This window comes from Antennarius striatus, chromosome 19, assembly GCF_040054535.1.
Source record: "Antennarius striatus isolate MH-2024 chromosome 19, ASM4005453v1, whole genome shotgun sequence".
In the NCBI taxonomy this organism is placed as follows: Eukaryota; Metazoa; Chordata; class Actinopteri; order Lophiiformes; family Antennariidae; genus Antennarius; species Antennarius striatus.
Window position 1 is genome coordinate 15524038 of NC_090794.1, and position 22662 is coordinate 15546699.

At 42.0% G+C, this 22662-nt stretch overlaps 1 protein-coding gene across 2 annotated transcripts; it reads left to right on the top strand.

Moving 5' to 3' along the window:
- Positions 1–1595: 1595 nt before the first annotated feature.
- Positions 1596–17765, top strand: epm2a (EPM2A glucan phosphatase, laforin). 2 transcript variants are annotated; one of them, XM_068342400.1, is made up of 4 exons: positions 1596–2383; positions 3580–3754; positions 10726–10970; positions 12008–17765. In XM_068342400.1, the coding sequence occupies exons 1-4, from the start codon at positions 2137–2139 to the stop codon at positions 12289–12291; spliced, it is 951 nt and encodes a 316-aa protein (XP_068198501.1). In that variant the 5' UTR covers positions 1596–2136; the 3' UTR covers positions 12292–17765. The 2 variants fall into 2 exon arrangements, with proteins under 2 accessions (XP_068198501.1, XP_068198503.1); XM_068342402.1 differs by lacking the exons at positions 1596–2383; positions 3580–3754; positions 12008–17765 and adding an exon at positions 3763–9189 and having other exon boundaries at positions 10726–10854.
- Positions 17766–22662: the final 4897 nt, after the last annotated feature.

Sequence of the window (22662 nt, forward strand, 5' to 3'; positions counted from 1 at the left end):
TGCAGTCACCAGGGAGGAGCTCGGAGTAGAGCCGCTGCTCCTCCGCCTCGAGCGGAGCCAGCTGAGGTGGCTCGGGCATCTGTTCCTGATGCCTCCTGGACACCTCCCTGGGGAGGTGTTCCGGGCATGTCCTACCGGGAGGAGACCTCGAGGAAGACCTAGGATACGCTGGAGGGACTATGTCTCTCGGCTGGCCTGGGAAAGCCTCGGGCTGCCCCTGGAGGAGCTGGAGGAGGTGTCTGGGGAGAGGGAAGTATGGGCATCCCTGCAGAGACTGTTGCCCATGCGACCCGGCCCCAGATAAGCGGTTGAAGATGGATGGGTTAGGGTTAGATGATTGCTCAAGAGAGTACCTGCAGTGCACCATTCATCTGTCTACCATAAGCTGTGTCTTTAAGCCCTGATGGCCAGCACTGTGGTGCTACTGGTCCAGTGACCAGTGTTTGAGCTGTGCAGGAAATCAATAGCGTTAAGATTGCTTTCATACTTGCGGTCTGGAGACACATTATTATTGAGAGTTTGTCTCAGACAACAGCAAGATCACTTCAAATGTTGTATAATTTCTGGCCCAGATTTACATTTTAGAACAGGTGTTGGACAGGTTATCAGTCATGACATTGTGAAATTTGCTTTTAGGGTCATGACCTGTCTTCCAATATTTGAATAACTCTCCAGATCAGGCTACCGTAATTACCATTTCCCATAAACACAACACCAATACTCTAAACAACAATGAACCATTTATTTTTTTATATATCTATTTTTGCATTCAGAGTCCTTAAATGGATTTAATCTACTTCTGAAATTTCCAACTTCTTAGCTTGTCAGTCATTAAAAATAATTAGATTTTTGTTGATAAGTCATAAACTTGTGATGAACAAGATTTTAAATACTGCATGCACAGAGGCAGGTGTTTGCAGCTGAATTCAATTACAAATGTGGCAGACATCTGATTTTTTTATATTAATATTTGTATTTACAAGACCTTGAAAATTCAAAATAGCTGTATAACAGGGGTTATACTGGGGTTATATTGGGGCGGCAGTGGCTCAGCGGTAGAGCAAATGTCTTGAAGACGGATTGCCCGGTCATCGGTGGATCAATTCCCGCTCCCGCCATGACATCCCTTGGAGTGTGAGCTGACAGTGGGAGGTGTCAGCTCACCTCCCAGCCACTGCCGAGGCGCCCTTGAGCAAGGCGCCGTCCCCACCACAAGCTGCTCATTAGGGCGCGACCTCCGAGCGCGACCCGTCACTCTTCCTCCCTGGACTAACTGCATGATTACAGGCCCCTAGTGTGCTGTGTGTTTCAGGGGCCTTGTTCACAACACTGTGTGTGATGTGCTGTAAACTAACAGAAATGCATGTACTAAAAAGAGTGTAAAGAGAATTTCCCCTCTGGGGATCAATAAAGTTTGAATTATTATTATTATAACACATGTATATAGTTTTTACAATTGGGGTTTAAGTTCATACAAGGATATAGCTCACACAAATGCACACACAGACACACTCGGATGCATACAGATGTGACTCGTGATGAGCAGGTTTGCTACACGTTATCTAATGTGAATAATAAACTCCAGTTTGGTATGTGATTGTACACATCTGACAGTATTTCTAGGCTAACAGTCACAGGCTTAGTGGACCGATGATTAACAAACATGAAACAGTAAAAATTCATTCTAAGTTTCTTAGAGCATTGATCGTCATTCCCATTTAATCCTTTTAAATAAACTGTCTAGTAATATGTAAATTTTCAATGTAGATTAGAAATAAATTATTTGCCAGGCAGATTTCATGCGTGAGGATTTAGATTATATTTTAGTCCACAAGACACAACACTTCAAACAATGCAAAAATCAAGAAATCTAAGTAGAAGTACAACACCCAAAACAATAAAAAATAAAATATGATTAACAAACATCACGTTTTGTTCAACATGTGATGTTTGTTCAACTCAAACCTATTGAGTCGCTGCTCATATAACGCCACAAATTTAAAATGGATTACTGCACCAGAACGTTGTGACAGAGTGGGACTTCATTGTTTACATCACCTCTTTGAGGCGCCATCCAAAACTCGTTCCGACTATTTTTGGACCCCGCCAGTCCAAAGAGAGGTTCCGCCAGCCACCATGTTATTCAGGTTCGGTGTCATTCTCACTCCAGAGTTTTCGGACGTTGAGCTTTTTGTCGTGGGGTCGCGTGCGGAAATGGGCCAATGGGACACGAGCAGAGCGGTCCGGATGAGAGCCTCTCAGAAGCTCGTGTCATCCCACGAACCGTGCCTGTGGGTCGGAGAGGTGCAGCTGGCAGAGCCGGTCAGAGACACCCTGTGGTTCAAGTTCGTCAAGAGAGTTCGAGGCTTCTATATCTGGGAAGGTATTGATCTTCTCAGGCTTTAGCCGCCTTCCGGTGGATGTCGCCTCGAGTTTTTCTTCATACCTTGAATCAGTTGCTGTCAAACACAACGTGTCTCGCTGTGAAAACACCTGCGCCATGTTTGTTTGTAGCATGTAATGACAGATGACCGTCGCACGGTGGGGGTAAAGTCACGTCATTAGACGCTCGGTCGTGGATATCATTTACCTACACGAGAACGTGCGACAGTATATAAGTCTGATCCCACGGATGGGACAGTTTGGTTCACATCCAGACTCCCACACACTCCGATCAAAGCACGGCGATATGGCGCTGATGAGTCAGAAGATTTGTTATTCTTTCTTTCTGACGCTTCACATTCCTCTTTAGTCATTCTCGAAATATTTACCTTTAAATAACTGCAGTATATTGTATACCTTTTACTCCTTCTTATGAATTAATTCTTAAATAATACTACAGAATTAAACAACTCTGTTCTTGTAATATCATGATTTTTTGCATAAACTTTTATATTGGCAGTCTTTTAATCAAAATTCATTCTTCTTATATTCTGTTTCCCCTCATGTTCATATTTCTCTCACAAAATTACCACTTTTGTCTTGTGAATCAATTGCTCTGCTTTGACATAATCTTTTTTTTACTGCATAAATACAATTCCAGTCTCGTGAAATCCAGACTTTTTACTTTAGAAAATTATGAATATATTTTTATTACATATTTAATTATATTTTACTGGATTTCTTTTGCAAAATTATGACTTTATCCTCTGAGTATTTTGATTATATGACAAAATCCTGTTCTCTACCCTTAATGTTGTCTTAATGATCTGTATCATGAACAAAGACATTTTTGTTACTGAAAAATGGAGGATTTTATGTCATTTTATGTTTAGTTGTTTCTTGATATCTTTCAATTTTGTCAACACATTTGAAAGACTTGCTTGTGTAAATGCGGTTTTTGGTCCAAAGAATCAATGCAGTGCGACATGTAAGATGTCCATATTGAATAATGATTTAAATCTAAAATCCAAATATTGCAAAATAGGGACTTTTTATCATGCTAGACTAGGTGATATTTGCCTGTATTCAAGACAAGGAATAAAAATAATATTTAAATATAATCTGAGTACTTGGTCTGAAAGCATTCTAAAATGGGTTTTTGATCACTAACTGTGAAGATATTTTCTTTTTCACCAGGGAGCGGTCCGAGTCACGACAGATGCTGCTTGTATAATGAGGGAAACGTGGTGGATGGGGTGTACTGCCACCCAGTTGATCACTGGATAGAGGAAGCAGGACACACCGATGAGATGAAACACACCACCAGCTTCTACTTCGGTGTGGCTGGTCAGAAAGCTATGCATTTCTCCAGGTAAAACATTACAATGAAATGCAAGGGTGGCAGTGGCTTGGTGGTAAAGCGGGCGGTAGAGCGGGTCGTCCTATGATTTCAAGATCGGCGGTTCGATTCCCGCTCCCGCCCAAAAAAAAAAGCTGCCGAGGCGCCCTTGAGCAAGGTGCCGTCCCCTTTACAAGTTGCTCATTTAAGGCCCTGCCACTCTACCTCCCTTGCATGCCTACAGGCCCCCCTGTGTGTGTGTGCTACAGGGGCCTGTACGCACAAATATATATATGCATGCGTTTGAATCATTAGCTGGAGTGTGCATTCTTAATTTCCCTTCGGGGATCAAAACAGTATATTAAATTAAACAATTAAATTTAAATTAGTAGATTTTAACACTGGTCTTAAACATGTATATAGATTTGTTTACATAAATGTGGTTTCGATGTTCTGCAGCAATGCTTGACACATGTGTTCTACACTTTTCACTCGCTATATCAAGGTTTGCTTGTTTACAAACTGCTGGAGCGGTCAGGAAAAAGAGGAAGCTTCCTGACCGCTCCAGTATACTTTAACTTCTGACTGTAATTAATGTGATGCTCGGTGAAAATTTTCTGCCTGTGTAATGTGAAATCCGACTTGTGTAATATAACACACTTAATAATACCAAAAATTAATGAGGTCCCCTGAGGCCAGTGATTTTTCCTGCTGAAGAGTGATTGTGTGCAGCATGGCCCTGTTGATCCCGTCAGCTCCTCTAACCTTATGTTATACATGGTTTCAAACAAAGTCAGTCTTGTGTAACTTGTGTGTTAACCTATGTTCTCTGTAAAAGATTGTCATCTGGTTTTAGCTGATGCTACTGACATTACTTGTGTACCTAATTCAATCAATCAATCAACTTTTATTTTTATAGCGCTTAATCACATCTGAAGACATTTCAAAGCACTTTACAGATGGAAAGCCAACAATGACCTCCAGAGTAAGCATAAGCGAGGGTGGCGGGGAAAAACTCCCTCATTGAGGAAGAAACTCCGGGAAGGACCCAGAACTTGTTTGCAAAGGGAACAGGACAGGCACATCCTTCCTTCTTGAACTCCTACTCTCGTGTAGGGAGACATGAAAATATTTTCACACCTGATCACTCTTTTGTTATTTAACCTTGCTGTTTCCAATTTAAAGAATTGTTTTTTGTGACTTAATAATATCTGGCAGGGCACTACCAGTCGGATCACCTCTTCAAACTTGTTAGCCAACAAGCTAAACTGATTTTTATCATATCTCTAGCTACACTGTTATCAACACACATCTCTGGCATGAAAGCCATTTTCTGAACTCTTATTAAAACAGTGGTGATAGACAGGCTCACAAAATCTATTGCGACTTGTTTACACTGAATAAGCAGCCCTACTACAGAGAAGCAGGTATTCTTAATTCTGATCAAATCAAATAAATTGCCAGTGAGGTTACCAGGCTTTGATTGGCTAGGATTGAAAACAAACACAAAGGTTTGGCCACTTAACACCAGCATTGTATCTTAAACTAAAGTGGGTAATAAAAACGGAGTCATTTAAGATAGCCCTAATGTCTGACTTTCAAAATTCATTACTGAATTTCCTCACACAGAAATCTTTGAATCTCAGGTGTAGTGGGGTGTACAGCCTCTGTGCTGTGAAACGACAGTTCAACCCAGTACATGACCATTCTCCCTGCTTCACAAGGCATAATAGAAATCAGTGACAGTATCTCAAACTAAAGCACCAGAAACATTCTCATTTTTATCACTTTATTAGAACAAGAAAAATTCAACACGCATATTTCACTGAAATTAGTTTAACAACATTGAGTCCATCATTCAGGATCAAACTGCTTTCGTACATCTTCCTAATGGTGATGGTGTGCAATGTGAAGCTGCAGCTTTTAATTGGTGTCATTTCAGACAGTTTTTAAATTGAGAAGTTGTGCAAGTGATCTCGCTCGTAATTAGCAACAAATTAATTTGTGTTGACAAAAACAATAAAAAATTATATACCAAATACAGTATATTAGTGGATGCTCTGTCTACTTGATGCACACATACTTACACACTTCCAATAACATACACGTACACCCCCATCCTCACAAACCCTCCTTTAGTAAAGCACTGTGCCCTGGCATGCTGGGCACAGCAGAAATTAACACAGGAACCCAGAAGCAGTAAGCACACACCTTGCATAAGAATGAGAAAGTATGGCTGCCACCATCAGGTTTTAATTTGTGTCCAAAGACCTTACAAGGCTCATGTCAAGGACCTCTGTTCAGTAGGATGCAGGCTGCCCTTGTATCTCGCCTATTAATAGCATTTCAAATTAGACTCCTGGGCTTCGGATCCTTGTAGGCTCAAGTTTGCACTTACCTTTGCCGTAAATCATTCTGTGATTCAAAGTGACTTCAACTTGCCATCCAACTGTCATAGCTGTCTTCATTCCCATATTTAGAAGAGCAGGCCTGAGGGTTATAGAGCAATTTTGTTTCAAATGAGTTTCCATGACTGATGAACTGAACAAGTCAGCAGTTTGAAACATTTATTTGTTTAAACTGACTTGGGAAAATCCACATTCAAATCAGACGTGTTTCAAACGTTTAAAATATAGTTCTTCACAAGAACTCAATTTATGTAAAATAGGAAAATCCAAAACTTTTCTGTGATGCAGACTACGAGTCTGATGAGATTTTTTGCTGAGGATGGCAGCGCGTGCACACGCAGAGGCTCGTGTCTCTCCCGATACAGCGGGTTTTTTGTGTTTTTTGTGTTTTGGTCTCAGTGTGTTTGTCCATCTTTGTCTCCATCTTCGTCATGTCTACTTACCCCAAGGCGCTCATACTGCCGTGAGTTTCTGCTCGACATACACACAACAACTTTTTTGGACTTAGATCTAGCTGACGCAGATCTACGCAGTGCGGCCTGCTCCGGAGGCCTGCTCAACCACCGACCCCCACTCCTGCTCCCCGCCCGCAGTGGAAGCACCACAGGCGGAATATGCGGAAGCAGAAGCGGGGCAAGCGCGGAGGCATCCGGGCTAAGCTAGCGGCTAGCTCTCACCGGCCGGCTATCCCGACCATCACACTCGCCAACGTAGGCTCGCTGGACAATAAACTGGACTACATCCGCCTGCTCCGATCGTCAGCCAAGTCTGTGGATAAGTGATGTGTCTTTGTATTTGTGGAAACATGGCTCACTGACAGCGTCCCGGACTGTGCCATTCAGCTGGACCGGCTAACATGCTACTGGGCTGACAGAGCGCTCGTCGAGGGGGGGAAGACCCGCGGCGGGATCAGGGATGCTTGGTGCCGTGACGCTGCTGTGGTTTGAACACACTGCTCTCCTCTGGTGGAGCTTATGATCATCAGCTGTTGAATCTCACATTTATATCTGCATAAAGTAGGACAGAAATAAAGATAGTTAAGATTGAACTATTGACTTTAGTGTATCTTTGTAGGTAAACTGAACAGAAGATTTTGCCCTCAGAATGCAGGAAAACAACCCCTTTTTCTAAAAAAAAAATTCCCGTGGGCCCCCCCACACCCTCCTACGACGAGTGGTTTTACACCACCCAACAATTGAAAACTTGCATTCACTATGTCAAGATACAGTCATTCAAAATATTATCCAATCTTTACTTGTAAGTTTTACTTGGATACAAGACATTTTAACTTTGACTTAGACACTTTGATTTTAATAAATTTGATTCTTGCTATTATTCAATGTTTACTTGTAAGTTTTACTTGCTATTATAGCAAGCCGCTGTCTTGGACACAGAATGTGACTTTTTGTGCCTTACTCAATTCTTTTACACTGAGCCACAGTGGCTTAGTCATACTACCTCCTAGTGCAAGCCCAGCATGAGGAAATGCATGGATGATGTCACGGTCACCAGAACAGTCTACGTTCGAGCCAACCAGAAGCCATGGCTGACAGGGGAAGTCCACAGGCTCCTGAGGGCACGGAACGCGGCCTTCAGAGCTGGGGACGAGGTGGGCCTAAGGACAGCGAGGGCCAACCTGTCACGAGGAATCCAAGTTGCCAAGAGACTTCAGCAACAGCAGAGACACCAGGAACCCGTGGCGGAGGATTCAGTCCATCACGGACTACAAGACCCTTCCGCAGTCCTATGACAGCTCTACCACTCTGCTGAACCAGCTGAACAACTTCTTTGCACGCTTTGAGACGAAACAACAGCATCCCGGCACAGAAGAGTCCACCTTCTCCTGGCGACCAGGCGATGACGCTTTCTTCGGAAAGCGTGAGGCAAGTCCTCAGAAAGACCAACGCCCGAAAAGCCCCAGGTTCTGACAACATTCCTGGTCGTATCCTGAGAGACTGTGCTGATGAGCTCACAGATGTCTTCACAGACATCTTCAACATCTCCCTGAGCCAGGCTGTTGTCCCCACCTGCCTCAAAGCCACCACCATCATCCCTCCCGAAGAAGTCACGCCTATCTGGCTTTAATGACTACCGCCCAGTTGCACTCACTCCCATTCTCATGAAGTGCTTCGAGGGGCTAGTCATGCACCACATCAAATCTGCCCTCCCTTCAACCCTGGACCCTTTTCATTTTGCTTACTGGTCCAACCGCTCGACCGATGACACCATCTCCACTGCCCTACATTCAGCCCTCACCCACCTGGAGATCGAAGACTCGTACGCCAGAATGCTGTTCATCGACTTCAGCTCAGCATTCAACACAATCATCCCCCAGCAGCTCATCCATAAACGACTTCCTGAAAGGGAGACCACAGGCAGTTCAAGTTAGTAACAACACCTCCAGCACCATCACGCTGAACTCGGGAGCCCCCCAAGGATGCGTATTGAGCCCCCTCCTCTTCACTCTGCTAACCCATGACTGTACACCGACTTCCAGGTCCAACCTCTTCATCAAGTTTGCAGATGACATGACTGTAGTGGGTCTCTTCAACAACAATGATGAGACAGCCTACAGAAATGAGGTGAGCCGTCTGGCTATGTGGTGCAAGGACAACAATCTCCATCTGAATGTGGAGAAGACGAAGGACATTGTTGTGGACTTCAGGAGAACACTCACTCAGCATGCTCCACTAACCATCGACGGTGCTGCAGTGGAAAGGGTCAACAGCACCAAGTTCCTGGGTGTGCACATCTCCGAGGATCTGTCCTGGGACTGCAACACCGCATTGCTGGCCAAAAAAGCCCAACAGCGCCTCTACTTCCTCCGCAAACTGAGGAGAGTGAGACCCCAACCCCTCATCATGCTCACCTTCTACAGAGGCACCATTGAGAGCATCTTAACCAGCTGCATCACCGTGTGGTGCGGCGCCTGCACCGTTTCCTGCCGTAAGACCCTGCAGCGCATCGTGAGAGCAGCTGAAAAGATCACCGGTGTCTCTCTCCCTTCCCTCATCGACATTTACAACCCCCGCCTCACCCGCAAAGCCATCAGCATTGCAGGTGATCCCACCCACCCCTCTCACAGCCTTTTCAGCCTGCTGACGTCAGGCCAGAACCAGCAGGCTCAAGGACAGTTTCTTTCACCAGGTGGTCAGGAGGCTCAACTCCCTCCCTGCTCTGCCCCCTGCCATAGCCTTGAACTCTACCCTCACACTGCACTGCCCTCCCCCCAGCACCTGACTACCTATCTCTCTCTCCCCCCATCAACTCAGGGACTACGCACATGTCACTTTCCCCTATGGGATTAAGGAGTATATAGTGATGTTTACCATCCCTTGTGTTTCGTCTAATACTTTGTGCTGTACTGTCTGATGTACTGTCTGTGTTGTACTGCCTGTTGTACCGCTTGTGTTGTCCTGCCTGTGTTGTACTGTCTGTTGTACTGCCTGTTTACTGTGGGTCAGAGAGGACTGCAATTTCATCTGTGCTGTATGTCGTGCATATATGGTACATTTGACGATAAAGCTGACATGACTTGAGTAGTTTGTCTGTATTCAGCTTCACAGCTTAATATAGTTATTATCTGTGAGAACAATCTTTACTGCAAAAAAGGAAAGTTGATTCACAGACATAATTATTGGCCTGGAACAATTATTACATAAATGCCAAATCACAATGTAGTAATCATTTCTTTTCATCTGTACGAACAGTTGGATGATGCATAAATGTCATATTTCCATCCATGTTTCTACGGTAATTTCTTCAATTTCATATATTTTATCTTCATCTGGTTGGGGGTGTTGTATCTGGAATAAACTTAACCTTGAGTGCCTCTCAGTGGGTTTAACTCAATCCAGAGACTTGCCCTGTTGTGCCTCTCTGGTACGTCTTCCTTCTCTTTACATGTGAAGTTATCTGGTTGTTGACTTGATTCGTGTTCCTGACTGCTGACTGTGGTCTCCTTCTGACTGCTGTGGTCAAGAAGAAAAATTAAATGTTAATAAAGCACTGCTATAACAGAGATAGCAGAAAGTAAATGAAAGAAATAAAGCAGACAAGACAGGTCTACTTTTTTTAAGGTCTTTAAATTGTCAATGTGTTCAGGAATACTAATAATAACATAAGAAATATGCGCCTGCTGTGAGTGTGTGGGTTCTCTCAGTGACATTGTTAACAGTCTAAATAAACTAAGTCAAGCTTTTAGCTCCCGGACTCAGTACAACACATAACTGCCATTATAAATGAATGGACTGTCCCTTTCCACACTAACTCCAACCAGACTTTCCCCCTCTTTCTCGCGTCATACGGAACACAAACTAACTCAGTACTGTCCAGCTATTCTTTTTGTGAACAGTCTCACTCATTTCTTTCTCATGTTCTTGTTTTCTTCTTAAAACACTATCATACAATACAGCACTAAGCCGTCATCACTACTCCCTATTCTGTATTTGCAGTTCTAGCCATATAAATCAAATTCATTTTGATTCTGTATAATCTGGTGATATACATTTGAACAGTAACTTGCAGATATTTTTGTAAAGTTAAGAATACTGGCATGTGCAGCATATAAAGTTTAAACATTTTAATTGCCCCTAGGGTGTTACCGCGTGTTTGGCTGGGCAGCTGTCCTCGGCAGGTGCAACACGTGACGGTAAGGATGAAGCACGAACTGGGAATTACCGCAGTAATGAACTTCCAAACGGAGTGGGATGTAGTGAACAACTCCAGTGGCTGCAGGCGCAATAGTGAGGAAACCATGATGCCAGAGACCATGATGCATTTGTACAAAGACTGTGGACTGGTGTATGTGTGGCTGCCAACACCTGACATGAGCACTGAGGGTAAGGAGGCACATGAAATGAAAAAAGTAGTTCTATTAGACCTTAAAGAGCATGTTGATATCTTTTGACAATATAATAGCATGTGAAACTGTTTAAAGTGTATGCAACAAACTGGTTTAGGTCTTGTACAAACACTGCTGAAAGAGGTGAATAGTAAGAAGGCAGCCACAGATTGAAGTCGTTGGAGACTCAATATCTTACGGTGCCCTACAGTACAATCATGAGTTATGCAATAGTGTGTTGGAAACCATCGTCAACCAGACTGACCTGAAACAATGGTTGTAAACACTGAAGTGCAGTTGTTGGCAGTGCAGCCTTTCAAATCAAAATACAGTGTTAAAAAAATCAGCAGGGTTCAGGGTTATTTTTCTAAAAGGCATATGGAAGTGGAGCTGTGTGGACGTGTCAGGTTGCTTCAGGTTGACTGTTAACGCTGCCATGGTGCTGTGATGTTTGAAATGTTTTGGCTCTGGAGCTCCTTTTTCAAAGCTTTGCAGTTTCTGACCTCCAAAATTCATTTTTTATGTAAAAGAAACCAGCATAAACATTCGGCATAAATTAGCCTGAATCGACAGATTTATTCAAATATTGCACAACTCTGAAAATCAGCAAGATAAAAGTGTTGAGAGAATTAATACAAGAAAATTCACCTGTGTTTGATGTACTGTACGTAGTTATCATTTTAGTTCTTTTTGGAAGGGAAAAAAGTCAATTTTTTGTGCCAAAACAAAAAATCAGTTTCTTCAACCAAAACAAAATACAGTGCCTCTCGTTCCTATCAGAGGCAGATTTAGTTGTGCTTGCACCAGGTCCATTTTCCAGTGGAGAGACAAAATACTACATAATAATAATAATAATAATAATAATAATAATAATAATAATAGTAGCAGTAGTATTTGCTGTTAAAAAATAGCTTCAGAAAAGTTTTCAGAACCCTCACAATTTTGTTCTGTGTTTCATGAAATTTAAGTGGCATGTAACTTTTATGGTACCAATAGATTCTCTCTTTAAAAGCATCTTATTGTCTTCTTCTGTAGGTCGGATCAGGATGCTTCCCCAAGCTGTGTTCCTGCTTCATGGTCTCTTGGAGAACGGACACACTGTTTATGTTCACTGTAATGCTGGAGTGGGCAGGTCGACGGCAGCTGTGTGTGGCCTGCTTATGTACGTTGTTGGCTGGAGCCTGAGGAAGGTGCAGTACTTTGTGACAGCCCGGAGGCCGGCAGCGTACATCGACCAGGAGGCTCTGGTCCAGGCTCAGCCAGACTTCATCCAGAAGTTTGGACAGCTGCGATCATCCATCTCGCTCCCAGAGAGTTGAGGTTCTACGCTGTGAAGTCATCAAGTTTGAAACAGAATTTACAGGAGTGACAATTTTTTTTTCCTGATATGTGAAAAAATATATGCTGAGGAATAATCCTACTGTGTTTGCTTTTAACGTGAGGAATGACTGCTGGTCACATGCAGGTCAAATTCATGCATCGGTAGTCAGCTGAGGTTTCAACTACAGTACTAGTACTTGTCATTGAATGTCAGCAGAAGTGTTTGGAAAGACTATTAGCATTTATTTTTAAAAAGTCTACTAAGAGATTTGACATTTTAAGACGTTTTTTTTATTGTGTTGTACAGTAAGGAGAACACACAGTAAAGCAAAACACTGATAATTACAATACATCACCGTTTCGTGGGATGTAATAATTATCACCACTTTATAGGTAAATAACACAACACTAGAGATACAGAGTGAGATATCTCAGGTTAAAGCGGGGGGGCTGAGGAGTTACACTCTGCTCCTCGGTGAAGAATCATTGCACATTTAATTGTTACATCTTCTTCTTCTTTTTCTTTCGGCTTTTCCCTTCAGGGGTCGCCACAGCGAATCAATTTCCTCCATCTAACCCTGTCCTTTGAATCCTCTTCTCTCACACCAACTATCTTCATGTCTTCCCTCATTACATCCATAAACCTCCTCTTTGGTCTTCCTCTAGGCCTCCTGCCTGGCAGTTCAAAACTCAGCATCCTACCAATATATTCACTATCTCTCCTCTGTCCAAACCATCTCAGTCTGGCCTCTCTGACTTTATCTCCAAAACCTCTATGTGCTGTCCCTCTGATGTACTCATTCCTGATCCTATCCTTCCTGGTCGCTCCCAGAGAGAACCTCAGCATCTTCATCTCTGCTACCTCAAGCTCTGTCTCCTGTCTTTTCTTCAGTGACACTGTCTCTAGACCAAACAACATCGCTGGTCTCACCACAGTTTTGTACACCTTTCCTTTCATTTTAGCTGAAACTCTCACAAATGTTTACTTCTGCCCTTAGTCTAGCTTCCACTACTCTCTCCCATAACTTCATTGTATGGCTCATCAGCTTTATTCCTCTGTAGTTGCCACAACTCTGCACATCTCCCTTGTTCTTAAAAATGGGCACCAGCACACTTCTCCTCCATTCCTCAGGAATCTTCTCACTATCTAAGATCCTGTTGAACAACCCAGTCAGAAACTCTACCGCCACCTCTCCTAGACACTTCCATACCTCTACAGGTATATCATCAGGACCGACTGCCTTTCCCCTCTTCATCCTCTTCAATGTCCTCCTCACTTCATCCTGACTAATCTTTGCTACATCCTGGTCCACAACAGTCACCTCTTCTAGTCTTTGTTCTCTCTCATTTTCCACGTTCATCAACTCTTCAAAGTACTCTTTCCATCTTCCCATCACACTACTGGCACCTGTCAATAGACTTCCATCCCTATCCTTAATCACCCTAACCTGCTGCACGTCCTTCCCATCTCTATCTCTCTGTCTTGCCAACCTGTATAGATCAGTCTCTCCCTCCTTACTGTCCAACCTAGCATACAAGTCATCATAAGCTTCTTGTTTGGCCTTTGCTACCTCTACCTTCACCTTATGCTGCATCTCCCTGTACTCCTGTCTACTCTCCTCAGTCCTCTCAGTGTCGCACTTCCTCTTGGCTAACCTCTTTCACTCCTGTACCTCCTCATTCCACCACCAAGTCTCCTTATCTACTTTCCTTCCAGATGACACACCAAGTACTCTCTTACCTGTCTCCCTGATCACATTAGCTGTAGTTGTCCAGTCATCTGGAAGCACCTCCTGACCACCCAGAGCCTGTCTTAACTCCTTCCTAAAAGTCATGCAGCACTCTTCCTTTTTCAGCTTCCACCATTTCGTCTTCTGCTCTGCCTTTGCCCTCTTGATCTTCCTCACCACTAGAGTCATCCTACACACCACCATCCTATGCTGTTTGGCTACACTCTCATCTACCACTACTTTGCAGTCACTGATCTCTTCTAGGTTACACCGTCTACACAAGATGTAGTCTACCTGTGTGCTCCTACCGCCACTCTTATAGGTCACTCTATGTTCCTGCCTCTTCTGGAAAAAAGTATTCACTACGGCCATTTCCATCCTTTTTGCAAAGTCAACTATCATCTGTCCTTCTGCGTTCCTCTCCTGGATACCAAACCTGCCCATCACATCCTCATCACCTGTTTCCTGCACCAACATGTCCTTTGAAGTCTGCTCCAATGACAACTCTCTCACTTCTAGGCATGCTCTGCATCACTTCATCAAAGTCCGACCAGAATTTCTCCTCCTCCAGCTCACATCCTACCTGTGGAGCATACCCGCTAACAACATTGAACATCACACCTTCTATTTCTAGCTTCAGACTCATCACTCTATCTGACACTCTTTTTACCTCCAGGACATTCCTAACAAACTCCTCCTTCAATATAACTCCTACTCCATTTCTCTTCCCATCTACACCATGATAGAACAACTTGAACCCTGCTCCTAAACTTCTAGCCTTGCTACCTTTCCACCTGGTCTCCTGTACACACAGTATGTCTACCTTCCTTCTGCATCATGTCAACCAACTCTCTACCTTTTCCTGTCATAGTTCCAACATTCAACGTCCCTACTCTTAGTCCTATACTCTTGGTGTTCCTCTTCTCTTTCTTCGAGCGAACGCACTTTCCTCCTCTCCTTCTTCGACCAACAGTAATCCAATTTCCACCGGCACCCTGTAGGTCAACAGTGCCGATGGCAGTCGTTGTTAACCCGGGCCTCGACCGATCCGGTATGGAAGTCATAGGTTTGATTCGCATCTTTGATTTGGCAAAAGTTTTACGCCGGATGCCCTTCCTGACGCAATCCTCTGTATTTATCCGGGCTTGGGACCGGCACAATAAGACACTGGCTTGTGTCCTCTTGCGGTTACATTTTTAATATATACATCATTATGTATTCATTTAGAGAATCACTTTTTTTTTTCAAAAATTAAAATCACCTCTGTAATCCTTTGTGTAGGGTCTGAATTCTGTATGAGAAAATCAAAGAGAGAAACGTAGACAACTTTAAACCAAAATACCCACGCCTCGGAGCCTCTTTCACATGGGATTTACTGTATTTCCCAAACACTGACAAAAACTCATCTGCTCCACATCTCTTCATTTTTATTTATTCATCCAGCTGAGGGTGAATCTTCAGTATCTCATCTAAATCTTGATGACCTGCAATGTCTTTTTCCTTCTCTTTAAATCAAATCCCACATCTCCACCCATGAAATCAGACTTCATCTCCAAACAAGTGTATGGAGGTGGAGCATCTCTCATTTTCAGACATCTACGGTTACAGTTTAAGTTACAGTTCACAATAAATAGATGTGTATAAATCTGCATGAAGATGTCTAAGCATGATTAGAACTTAAATTCACCTTCAGCTGTTTTCAAATCTCCGGGTTACGGGTACTGCTGGAGCGGATCCCAGCTGCCTATGGTTAAGAGCCAGAGTACGCCCCAGACGTTGCCAGCGCATCACAGAGCCGCATGAAAGACAAACAACCACTCACACGCTATGTTCTTAAATTATCTCAAGCATTTCTAACAGTATTAAAATGCAGGGAAACCGTTTTATTCAGTGTGTGTTTTATTTGATCAGGTCTACAACTTCCTGGATAATACATATTGTACCTTAAAGCAGAAAGAGACAATCACATTTCTCAAAGTCGTCCATCACTGATTTGTAGGCCTTCTGTCAGGTATATTGGTAGATGAGGACTAGAAAGTGAGTCAAAAAGAGAAACACCAGGGATACCAGTGATCAACCAAGAAGCCAGCATCTGCTAAACTGGTCTTTTGGCCAACTGAATTAATTACAGTCTGAGTCCATCTACACGCAGCTGGAGCCAGCGCCCCACTGGCTTTCAATAATATGCGTTGCTTAGCAACAACTGTGCAAATAAATGCAGTACCTGATATTTTACATGAAAACAACTACTGACAGTAAATTCTGTCAGAAACTTTGTCACTGGGATGAATATATTTTCACACTCAGTTAATTTATTCATTTAATCAGTAAATCACTTTCTGTCTTTGTTGTTGCTGCACTTTCTCTTTACACAGCAACCAAAAGACATTTCTGTTTTGTAAACTGCTGCTTTTTCTATAATCCATTTGTTCTTCTTACATGGCGGTGCTGCTGTGAGTAGTAGCGCTGAAGACCACAAAACATCGCAATCGTCTTATCTTCAGCCACTTTTTCGGAAAATGAAAGGCTGGATGGATGGACATCACACACTCCTGTGAAAAAACTTGTCAGCTCACACTGCCTATTCCTGTGAACTGTCACAAGACTGCAAAGCTGTATTTAAATTTTATGGTGAAACCCCATGCAATATAGATGTTTGTTAGGGTTTATAATAATTGCCTTCATTTAAAGATAATCGTGCACTGTTCTCAATCTGAGCAGCGTTATGTTCATCACGGAGAGAGGAAAAGTGGCGGCTCAGAGAAAATGAAAAGTGGATGAAACAGTCATTTGCTTCGACAGGCCTCCACCACAACCAGTCACTGATTGGACTGACTTGCTTGCCTTAAATTGCCTGCTGTCGATAGTTGAGTCGTTCTCTCCATCTTCTACACTGCCACAGACATTGATCACTGTCAGCAGGCAGATTGTGATTCAAAAAAAGAAGGTAATGCAAAGCCACAGTAAGTAAGACTGGTGGAAAACATAGGAGTGAAAGTTTGTATGTTGTAGATGAAGATACTATCATCTTTACAAATGTTGTGTCTTGACCTGTTACTACAGTTTACCAGATTCTGAAGGTCTGCGTGGATCGGATGTCATTCATCATATTCTTCACAGGGTGAAATTTCATGGGTAAAAACTGAATTCAATGACCTTGGACTCAGCTAATAGAGATAAATCCAGAATCAATAATTTCTGCCTGTTCCTCGGGGATTAGCTCTGGGTCTGTACACACAGTGCCTCCCTCTTCCTACATAGTTCTCAGTGAAGCAAAAATGTTTAATCTTAAAGAATGAAGGAAACATTTCAGACTTTTTGGTTTGTTGACCTCTGCTGCTGAATGCTAGCTTGACTTAAAAGGAGAGACTGGTTAATTTGTGATCAGTTCTCAGCTTTCCAAAGAAATTACTCTCTGTTTTTTGTGTCGCAAAGACATTAAAGCACCATAACTGTGCTTTCTGTTTTGTTTCATTTGTTTCAACTACACGCTTCTATTTGCTGACCATGCTACAAAACACTAAAAAGTATTTGCATTTCTGTTAAGAAGCTCTTGTTTCAGAGTAGCTCCAAGAATAAATCATATGGTGCCTCCTCAGATGAGTGGATACAAATTAGACTATTGATTTTTAATATCAAATCTGCAATATATTTCTTAAAATTAGAATATTAGGACTTACTACCCCTGAAAATATTTTGCCGAAATGTTTGATGATGTAAAGCGAGAGCTTAAGTCTGTGCTGTAGCTCTAATAAAACTGAACCTAAGGTTGTCTAAGATGGAATCATTAAACTTGTTGATGTCAACATGAAAATCAGTTAATCATTTCATCTGATCTGCAGGTAAACTGGCACGTTTCAGTATGTGACTTGATAATCACTCAGTCATCTTTCCAAAAAGTGTCCAACACTTTTGCTTTGACTTATTTTTTAAGTTATGCCATCGGCTGATCCGCCAAGACAGAAATAAAATGTGTACGTTGGCCTTGAGGTTCAAATGATATTGACAAACAAAAAAGCACAAAGTGACTGAAAAACTCAACTGCAAGTAGCACAAAAAAACCCAACAACTAAAAAATACAACAAATTTAAAATGAAATAAGCCAGAGAACACTCCAAAAAATCTGAACTAAGAACAGGAAAACAAAGACCACTACTATAATAACAACATTAACTGCCAATGAAATGGTACTGTCATTTTACCAGCTAGGGCTAATTTTCTTATTTGCCATTCAGATTATGGTTGAACAAATAGTGGATATACATGCCTTTGTGGAAAGAGTTCTTAGAGGACAATTTTATCATGTAATTAAGCATTCTGGTCTTCAGCAAAGTTGGGGTGGGAGTGGGGTGGGTGGGGTCTAGTCATGCATGATAAGTGGCTCCTCGTCTCCTTTCCCCTGCCTGAATCATCAATGCCTGATGCAAAGTCTGTCTGCTCAGTTAACATGACTGTTAACTGAGCAGATCAATGAGCCCTAAATGGTCCAATCAAAGATGTGGATATCATCTACTGGGAAAAGTTTGAATTTACTCTTAATTTTCCAATGTTTAGATTGATGAACACTTTGCTAGTTGATGATGGAACCAGTGGTAAGAATCCCAACCTGCTTTGATGCTGAACATGCTCAGAAATGTGTTTCTAGTTATTTATAATATTTTTCTTGCATCAACAACTTGGTCAGTGCAGCATTACAGCATTACTGTATAAAATTTTGTTGCAGAATATGAACTTTACGTTACAGACCTAACTGTATTACTGTTATCTTCTGAACATGTTATGTGTCATCACACATAACACAGAAACCATTTTGTCTGAACGCTCTGGTCCAACAGGTTCAATGTGGCTTCCCTGGTCCCATTTGATGTCTGAGTTACCCACCATCACATGAACCCAACGGGCTTCTGGGAGAAGGAGGGGAGCGCTGACTTGACTTGACAAGGGGCAAACTGTGACTAACCCACTTTGTCATCTTCTTCACCTTCACACTATTTATCATGGCCTCCCTGCCAGAGCAGAGCAAATTAAATATGAAGTAGAACACATGCACACACCTGCACACAAACACACACTGCCACTGACCTCTTTTCATCTCTGTGGATAATCGTCTGTTTTCATAGGGAAAACATCTCTGATTCACTTGTGTCTCATTATTTAAGACCCGCTAGCTATTGTTTCATGCAAATGTATTTCATATAGTTGGGAGTCCACTGAGCTGACAGCTGTTGGTGTGTATCTGATCGTTTACATGGGATTACAGCACTAACAAGATTACCAGGCAGTCAACATAGTGGACAGCAAATTTAGATAACCCGTCATCTAATGGACATATTTTGATGCACGGTAATTTGATTCTCTCTAATAACATGCCGTCTGATAGGCAATGGGAATAGGGTCATTCTCACTCTATTTTTGGCAGCAACACAAGCCACATTTGTGCATGGAGAATTTTCCCTCCTGGATCGAACTCTTTGTGTTATGTTTGTTTAACAAAGTTGGAAGATGAAAACAGGAAAAGCTCCAGTGCTTGTTGATACCATTAAAAGTTCAATTGGTGTGTTTATTGTGTCTTTGGATGATGAATCACACAATCATTAATAAGATGGTACCAAGTGTAGGGATGAGCCAACATATGGCTGCCAGTCTTGCGAATGGCAGGACTCATAAATCAGCTTTGACAAAAGATAATGAGTGCAGGCTTATCAGAAAAGATTGCCCACTACTGTGAGGTAATGATACAACTTATTTCTACAAGATAATTTACAACATCGACTATGTGGGCCAGTGTCGAAGTAATAAGAGAAGAAATTCATTTCATGACAGCAAACATGTCGTACCACAACAGTTATGGGCTAGTTGGCAGGGCATGCTCATGATCCCAGGCGTTCATGTTTTGACAGAACAAACGCAGACGCAAATTACTCCAGTTATCAAGGATCATTTTAATTCTTCTTAAAAAGCAAAAGAAATTACGAGAAAAAAAATGCTTACACATTACAAAATATCAAGAGGTATGTTCTCAGTACATTGGAGATGGGACAATGAGAGCGATGAGACCTCTGACAACCATCAACTTTAGAAATGAATAAAACCCCTTTCTAAGCAGCAAAACACTGCTTCAGCACTTGTATTTTAGATTTGCCAAATACTGAACAAACGATTAAGGCATACTATAAAAGGAAACGATAGCAACCACAAAAACCTCAAAAATAGCAAAGCCGATCATGTCAGTATTTGTTGTGGTGTATTGGAAGTTATTTTCCTGTGACAACCTAGATACTTGAATCCCACCAAGTTAAAGTTCTTTTAAGAACTTCGCTTTGACACAAATGTATTCACAACAATGTGTGTACAACACGGGCTGACTCCTATATAACTTGTGTAATGCCTGGAATTCTTCTTTCTCTCTACCTTGCCTTCATTACTCTTCCTCATCAGCACATCTGGGCCTCTCAGCCAGACAGATGGAATGTAGATGATGCCTGCCTCCAGTCTGAGGAAAACGACAGGTGTTCAGAACTTACTTCAAGAATACACCGTTACTATCAGGTCCCTGACGAAATTAGTAAGAGCCTTTTGCAGAGCTTCAGAGGCATCAGTGTGTGGATGGGAAGTCTGAATATAATTTCAAAGCTTTTATAAACTAGCTTTGCAAACTTGACTGATAATTATAACAGAGGTTGTCATGTGCTGTTGAGAGAACAAACATTGAGAAAGGAATGATGATGACATTCATATCTCAGTTGATGAGACGAAGAGTTTACCTCCAGTGTCAAATCACTTACACTAAAGCTGGTCTATAATGAGTTTGCAAATGAAGCAGTAACAGGAAGAGATTTGTGCTGCTGGACTGCAGCCAATCTGTCTTTATCTTCAGACAGAAAGTTCCATTCTATTCAATGTCAGCCTTCCACCCTGCTATCTCCTCTGCATTCCATCTCTCTAAAACACACACACACACACACACACACACACACACACACACACATACACAACACACACACACACACACACATGCACACAAAATTTTGCTTGAAATCCCTTTCTAAATTACCCTGTAACTCTGGGGTACTGTGAACTGCCAAATTGATGGGAGGGCAGAAGGGATTGTGGGTAATTTCATGTCACATTTCTAGCAGACTAATGTCTCTTTCGACAGATAATAGCTTACACCTCACAGTTACAGAAAAGGCAAAGTCATAGTGCACTGTGTCTTTAAGTACTCATCATCTCCAAACATCTTCCAGAGAGGTTTCTCAATATACATTATTACTAGCGGGAATCCATGGAAATTCCATGATAAAACAATAATATCAGACTTTCATACCAAACATATGAAAACAAATGTATTGGTATTATAAACCAAGTGCGTCCAGCGTAGTCAAAAATCAACGTGGTGACGTATCGACTTTGTGTTGGCAAGTCATGGATGTCGCTGGGCGGGTATTGTGAAGCCGTAGATGAGGCTAACTGGAGGAAGAAAACTAACTAATCATGAAACTGGTAAATGAGCTAATCCACTCATGCTTGATCTTCTTTCCTCCATTCAATGACTCTTACTTCAGTTGATGCAAAACTGTGCGACCTCAACCCATGCTGTCAGCAGTGTTTCCTTTCTTTTTTCTTCTTCATACATTGATGTTTTTAGTCAGATGCAAGCCAGTGAGTTCACTATGCTGTCTAAATGTCCATAGTTTAACCTTCACGCAGGTTCTGCCTTCTGTGCCACAGTCTGAAGGAGACAGAAAAAATCTCTCAGCACTGATAACTGGACCATCGTGTCAGGATTGTAAGAGGAACATAAACCCTTTACTGGCTGCTTTCCACCATCCTGATCTCACCCTTAGTTTTCCATTGGTTTACCTGCACTGGATATTGTTTCCGAATGTCAGTCACTGTGAATATATGCACATAAAAATGACTTTATCAACTCCTGCGCTGCCCTTTGTCTCTGTAAACAGTAGAACTTCACAATTCCCCATGCTCCCTCCCCTGTTGCTGAAACAAGTTTGTGAAATATTGTGGGACCTCTACTGCCTGACAAAGAACCTCATTCTCTTTACTACTGTGCTGCTCTTGCTTTCACCCTCATCCTACACCTTACCCATTCCTTACTGTTACATCACTTTTGCAAACTTCCTGTTATAATGTACTCATTTTTATATTGTATTTCCTTTTGTTTATTGGTGTTTAGTGTTTTTGAGTGTTTAGTGTTTTTTAAGTTTCATCTAATGAAAAGTTGTAAAATGTTCTAAATGTTCTAAATGTGATTGGGTTTTTTTTGCAAAAAATCTTCTGAAGCACTTTAGTGCTATATCTAATGTAAAATTGTGAAATGTTTGAATGTGTTTAAAGTGTTTTTGCAAAAATCAAAAAAAATCTTCTCTTCCTTATTTTCTCTCATCTTGCCACTTTTCTTGCTTTCTCATCAACCAGTTCTTTTCTGCATGCACTAACATGTTCTTTGAATTTTAGATGAAATACAATTTAAGAATGTCTTGTATCTCTGGTAACACACTTCTGTTACAGGACTGACCAGAGCACTGGGAAGTATTTTCTATTAGGATTCTCAGTTCAAGCACCAGTCACAGCTTTGTCAATCCTGCCAATCTTGAACATCAGACTCTCAACCTGCTCGGC